This window comes from Streptopelia decaocto, assembly GCF_964273445.1.
Source record: "Streptopelia decaocto genome assembly, chromosome: 2".
Taxonomy (NCBI): domain Eukaryota; kingdom Metazoa; phylum Chordata; class Aves; order Columbiformes; family Columbidae; genus Streptopelia; species Streptopelia decaocto.
The window spans coordinates 130,883,154-130,890,091 of NC_138655.1; the positions used below are offsets into that span (position 1 = coordinate 130,883,154).

Below are 6,938 nucleotides of genomic sequence, written 5' to 3' on the forward strand. Positions count from 1 at the left end.
CAGAACAGGGCCCTCACTCTGTCAGTCTGGTGTTCAGGGCTCCTATCTGGGTAGTATCAAACCAAGCCATCTCCTGATGGAGTACTGCAAAAAAGAACTTCTGCCGGATCCTGGCTGTCTGCCTCGTAGCAGCAATCAAAAACGTCCACACTTGGATCATACTCAGGACCAACACAGCAAATCCAATTCCCACATAGTAGTAAGCAAACCTGTGATAAGGGAACAAAAGGCTACATGACCCCACTGCATTTTGTGAGAGAAGTTAGACACACAAAGCAACAATTAGTCTTCATTTACCCCATCAAAGTAAATACTGAAGCCTGTGATACATTATTGGGAAACTGTTTTGAAAAGGCAAACATTTGGCTTCTGCTCAAAGAGATAATACAGTAAAAGAAAACCCCCCAATACTGTGTTAACAGCATAACTGCAAAGACTCTTACTTGGTCATTTCAGCTTCTATATCTATGCTTGGACTTGATGGACAGCTGGAACTATTTACTGAAGTATCTGTGTGGGGAAAAAAGTAGTAGTAATATTTGCGAAAGTATTATATGTTGAAGATAAATCATGGCAATCTAGGGTCATCAGTTTGGGAATGTTTTGTATTTTGCGAATTGGGTTTTGTAAAATACAAAATCATTCGGCAAATATGCATCTATTTTTTTTAAACTTCTAGTAATTACAGCAACTGATAATGGATGATACAGAAGGTGGTCATGCTCTTTCCTATTTTATCGAAGTTGAAGCTCATTCATAAAGAGCACAGCCAATGCACTGCTTTTTGTCCTGTTAAAGCCATTAAAGACTGATTAAAACAATTTGGTCATTCGCCACAGGATGAATTTTCCTCATTATATACCTGCTCAGATGTGCACCAGTGTGTAGTCTGGAGAAATATCTTAGCCCCTGTAGTGAAACATAACTGGTACATAGAGAAGTCTAAGTTTAACTTTTTACCTTCTGACACATTTGGTCTCACACCGCTTAGCACAAAGCTGTTTGTCATGTCTCCAAAGATAATTATCATAAGTGGCAATCCAGTACCATTTATAGCAGCTGCGATCAAACCAATCACCATCAAAAGGATGTCCACCCAATCAGCGTAGTGAAACTATGTGAGCATTAAAAGAGAAAAAAAGCAAACGAGTGTTGTTATGCCTGACAGTTCATGTATTTGTGACAGTATAGCAGACTTACAGAACATGCTTTATTTCTGCCTGTGTATTCTAAGGAGCAACAACCCTTCAACTAAAGGAAAACTCGAAGCATGAGAAGAGTTTTGTAGTAGGTCACATACATCTTTAAATCAGTATTCAGTAGGGCTGCTAAGGAAATATTGACAGGACACATTTTTCTTCCTCAACTCAGCAGGAAAAAAAAAAACAAACAAACATAAAAACCAAACAAAAAACCAAAGTGCATGTCCTACATGTTTCTAAGGGATGATCTTCTCTGTACAATATATTACATTTTGTGTTCTCATAAGTTACACATTTACTAAGATAATGCCCTTGAAATGTAAACAAGAGTGAGTTATCAACCAGCACCTGGGTTATTTCTACTAGTAGAGAATGTATCTTAAGGCTTGTCTATCCTTGAATGTCTGTTTGTCTTAAACAAGGATGTGAATTTAAACTGTAACAGCTATTCCCAGATGTGGTTAATCTGAAATCAGATATGAAACCTGAATGCCCTAACCCTCTCCCAAAGTGTAAATGGACATGGAATAAGCCAGAAAATCATAAAACCTTTCTAATTCCAGAATAAGTAAGTCCTTGTGTAAGAGTTATTTGGCAATAGCTGTTGTACAGAAAACTGACAGAAAATTGTACCACTCATTCTCTCAGACAGCAGAACTCTCAGATGTCAAACACAGGATAAATCCTTTATAAATAGAGCCAAAGCAAGGGTCTATGCTGTATACTCGTCCTAGATCAGCCTCAGCAGGGGTGAGCTTCATCCTCTTCCAGCACTAAGGTTGAACCGCTGTAAGTGCTACCGGTCCACTGAGGTGGGAATTTAATCTAAAAGACCAAATTTTACAGAGGTCTAGCATGAATAGGTGTCAGGCATCTTCTCTGGTTTTTGATTTCTTATTAATTGCAATTCATAAAAAACACAACTAACAATCATAAATAAAGAAAAAGAAAAATAAAGCCAACCATCAAACAGTACACTAACCAGTTCAAAAATGCCAACCGCCTTCTTGTCAATCTTCTCATTTTCCTTCCTAGAGAAAAATATAGAAGACTAATTAAGGTTTTTCTAGTAAACCCATATTAAACCACCCACCACCACATACTCAATACACCAGTGGCCAATGTGCTAAGTTCAAAGAATACCTACTTATTTTTCTTGGGCTTTAACTGGTCACTTTCTTCAAGATTTTCATCGTGTTGGAAAGAAGGGTTGTCGTATCCCTTGCTTGCAGATTCTGTGAAATAAAAATCAGACATTAACATAATAACCCATAATTTGCACCAGTTTCTTGCAACTTTCACTGCTGATTCTTTTGCATTTTGCTCTGTGATTTGAAACTTAGTTTTTCCCATGTTCTTGGAACAGCGTGTTAAATTTTTCCTGAAACTTCCTTTCTCTTCAGTTGACCTCCTCCTCTCCAGACAAAAGCTTCCAGCTCCATTTCTAAGATGGAAACAAACTTTGTTTATATAATTAGAATATATACTAATACAGAAAGGCTATCAAAGACTAAAAGCAAGAATTAAGCAATGATTCTGCAAAGACCTACACAACAGAGTGCAAGACAGGAGAAGTCCTATTGAAATCAGTGGAATTGCTTACAGTGAAGGTTATAATGGGTGTAGGTAACACAGAATAGGTGCAAGTTAACTGAAGAATCATGTCTTTGCCTGTGATAACCATCCTCATTACTTCTTTGTATTGCAGTAGTTGCCACACAACCCACCTCCTATGTCTTAGGGGTTTTAGCAATCTATACAAAAGAGGAATCCTATCCCAGAAAGTTTATGATTCTAAATGCTTAAAATGGAACATAAGCAGATAAAGAAAATGATGGGCAATCATAGTAGGGTGCCAGCTGTGAATTGCACGGGGACAAAATGGCAACACACATCAGCCATCCCCAGTTTACATTTACCTTCACTTTACATGCTGACTCACTATGAATAGAATTTTTCAGATGCTCTTTTTGGTGACAGTTTGTCTATGAAGACCGGTTTAAACAATTGTTTGAATGCAATATTGCTCTTTCACCTTACTGAGCTTATCTTAGGAGCATTTTCATGCCCAGGCAAGGACCCACCTATATAGCTTTACCTGCGTAAATGAATTTTATTGAACTTGGTGGAATGACTCATGCACAAACCTTTTCTGGGTGGTGGCTTTAATTCATGGTGAAATCATTGTGGTTTTTCTTATAAAACCACTATGGCAATCAGGAAAGTCTTATAATGTCCCTCAGATTTGAAGCTGTGGAATACATTCCTCAAACACACATGCCTTTCATACATGCTGCTTACCAGCATTGGAGAGGTCCTTTTCTGTGGGATTTTCAAGATAGTCCTTCATTGTTTTTCTTTATTGTATGCTTGTGAGATAAATTCACATTAATCAAAATATACATTAAAAAAAAAGCAACAAAACATTTAGAAATAGTAGATATTTAAAGAGTTCACATTAAAATATTTGTGGGCTTTTCCACAAGTCATTATATTTTGATCTCAATGTTGTCCTACTTCAATATAAAGACTAAGTGAAATACATAACAGCATGATAAAGAACTAATTTTAATGAGATATTAAGAACAGTGAAAAGTATTACAATGGAACCTAAATCAGCAGGGTATTTTAGTAGCCTCTTAGGCTAAATCTGTAGATCACTCGTATACAAAGTATTGTGGATGATTTATTACAGAAAACAGGATTTCCCACATTAACTTGTGTTTGATTAAAACTTACTGAACAGCCACAACACTATTATAATTATAAAGACTAAAGATGTATGTAGGCGTTATGGTGTACACCAGCTTTAGAGGCAGTAAATGACTAATGTGCCAAGTTTTCCTAGGCTTTTCTTCTTGATGTATCATATGCACAGGTTAAAAAAAGAAAAGAAAGGTGAAAAACCACACATGAATGCTAACGATGACAAAAGGCATAATCAACCTGACATTAAAAAAATATAATTATTATTTTTAAACATAATTTTTGATAGATTTCTGGCTGTGTGGTTGATTTCCGCACCTCCCCCCCCCCCGTTATTTCAGCTTACCTTTACAGCCGAGGCTGTGCCCGTACGTTTAGGTGACTACGGCCACCCAGGTACGGTGCCCGGTGCCCCCAGCCCCGCGGTGGCTCCGGCCGCTGGCTTGGCTGGCTTGGCTGGCTTGGCTTGGCTCGGCCCGGTCCCGCCCGGTCCCTGCGGGGCGGCCCGCCCGCACCCCGGCCCTGGGCTTTATAGCAGCGGGCGCCCTCTGCCCCTCCTTCCTTCCCTCCCGCGGTTTGCAGGTGAAGGTCGGTGCCGCAGCCGGGCAGGAGAAGAGAAGAAAGAGGGACCCGCAAAGAGATTTGGATCTGTGGGCTCCTGCCCTCAACAACAGCCTGTAGGGTTCCAGCCCTGCAAACCGGTACCAGAGTATCCTGTGAAAAAATTCAAACTTGTGAAAGGTACCTGCAAAGTCATCTCGAATTGGGGGAATTGCTTCACTACATATGGTGAGTTTCAGCCAAGAGTAAAGATGCACTGGTGGATTTGAACTAATAAATACTATCAAAAGAAGTGTTTCAATTTCCCACTTTTAAATGACATTGAGATCAAAAGTAGCTAGATTTGTTATTGTTTTTACAGAAGCTAAGAATCACATTTTGCTCATTTAATTTCCACTTCTTCCCCACAAATTGTGTGGGGTTTTGTTTTGGCAAAAGTAAGACTGTTGTTTTGGATTAACTCAGAGGGTGGTGAGGCTTTTTTTTTTTTTCCTTAGAAAAAAAATCACATAAGCAAATTTGATTTCCTGCACAACCCTAAAAATAACAGATCTTCAGCTTTGCCACCCGTACATATTGGGATCTGTATAATTTGCTTCGAGTAACGCCTTTATTAAATACTTCGAAAGCATTTACGAAAAATAAGCTCCTAGTTATTTTCTCATCCACTTAAATGCCATTGTCCCAAACCAAGCCCCAAACAATTGAACTACTTATTCAGCTGAAGTTATTCTCAAGTAACAAGTTTAGGACTTGGCCTAATTTAAGCTTTCCTTTTCTACCTTCCCCACAGGATTCAGATAATATTTTACATATTGGTTATGATGCCCCGAAAGAATCTCAGAAGAAAAGGCATTGTTAGGCATCATCATCTTCTGCCCACTGAGACCTTAAATGTAAACTCTTACATATCAGACCTATTACTTTTTAAAGTACTTTATCTCATTAGCATTACCCAGGCTTTCTATTACAGACTCAGCATTAAGCCTGCATAAGGCACCTTAGGAGCTGTGTTTTCCATTCTAGAAAACTTATGAAATTTTTTGGCTTCTGTAGCCATAAAGAATCTGCATTTACAGATTTTAGTAGAAGAGACAGAACAGCAAGCTGAAATACCCCACTGTCCCAGCCCCGAGGCTCACTGTATGCAGTATTTCCTCAAAGGCAACAGGTTTTTCTTATTCATCTCAATGAGAGCAAGAACAACTCCTCACAATGTCTCAGTTTTTGTTAAAAGAGGCAATTAACTGTCATTTTCAGAAGAAACTGTTGTTACATATAATATTTTAAACACAAGGACATTCCACTTAGAAAGCAAATTCCTGGATTTGATGATAAGAGTGGGGCTGACAGAGCACACCAATAGCAAAGGAAAGAAATGAAGGTAGTATGAACCTAAAAAACATTCTGGGACCAGCTTCCAGAGCTGCTAGGTACCCACACAACCTACTTGGGATCACTGGCAGCTGGAGAGCATTTGGTACCTCTGAAACACAGACACTTTCAATTTTCAAAGCTTCATTATCATTCACACACAGTAGCAATAAAGTGTCAATTATGATTCAGATCCATTGCTCTGTGCTCTTCATGCCTGGAAAAAAAAGCATCAGGGATCTCCTGCACAGAGTCCAAAAAGGGGGTGTGAAATGTACAGGACAAGCAACTGACAGTGCAGAAAAGAGAAGCATGGGGTGCTGAGGAGAAAGTTGTTTCCTTCTTTCCCCCCTGTTTCTTCCTTTGGGAGTAATGTTATACTCTATGAAGGTTAATGAACATCTCCAAAGGGGCTTAAACCAAAACCATAAACAAACAAACTAAAAAAGAAAATGAACAAAAGAAGGAGCAAGAAATAGTGGCCTAGAAAAATATTCCTGATCTAACCAACTGAGAAACATGGACTCAAAGTCTAATTACAGCTGACTCCTCTGTGCTTAAATAAGAAATAAACTAGCACAATCTGACATTTTTGCAGAATCAAAAGCTCTGGACTAAAACGTGCTCATGTCAAGCATAGAGAACTCCCACCAATAAAAGAAGGCAGAGAAGCAACATAAGTAATGGTAGTTTACAGTAATGCCCTTGTAATTTTGGGGGGAGCATTACAATAGAAGTACCACAATGTGATTTGGAGACGAAATACTATTTATTCTTTTATATAAAAAAAATTTGTGTAACTTCAGAAAATACTGCATCTGAGAGTATTCTATTCTATACAGACAACATTCACCTATGCCTCCATGTGTTTATTCTTCTGTCCAAAAGTGTTTAGTGACAGGAAGAGCAAAATTAAACACAGTCAAGTTTCATTAATTAACATCAGCCATAACAGAATCAACTAGAAGATATATTTACTTTAAAAAAACATTAACCATAAACACAACATTATTAAAAACAAATAAACAAGAAACCCCATTAAAAGACGACAAAACACAAGCTGGAAATGAGAACTCATTTCCTCAGCAAAGCATT

The 6,938-nt window shown here is 38.3% G+C and overlaps 1 protein-coding gene across 1 annotated transcript in view; it reads right to left on the reverse strand.

The window, feature by feature from the left end:
- Window positions 1-4,665, reverse strand: part of ABCB5 (ATP binding cassette subfamily B member 5) — a gene marked incomplete at its 5' end in the record, with an annotated part of 35,022 nt that extends 30,357 nt beyond the window's left edge. The window contains 6 exons of the mRNA XM_082044606.1: window positions 18-209; window positions 444-510; window positions 961-1,114; window positions 2,185-2,233; window positions 2,350-2,437; window positions 4,614-4,665. Coding sequence (XP_081900732.1) covers window positions 18-209; window positions 444-510; window positions 961-1,114; window positions 2,185-2,233; window positions 2,350-2,437; window positions 4,614-4,665 — 602 coding nt within the window. The remainder of the gene's footprint in view (window positions 1-17; window positions 210-443; window positions 511-960; window positions 1,115-2,184; window positions 2,234-2,349; window positions 2,438-4,613) is intronic.
- Window positions 4,666-6,938: the final 2,273 nt, after the last annotated feature.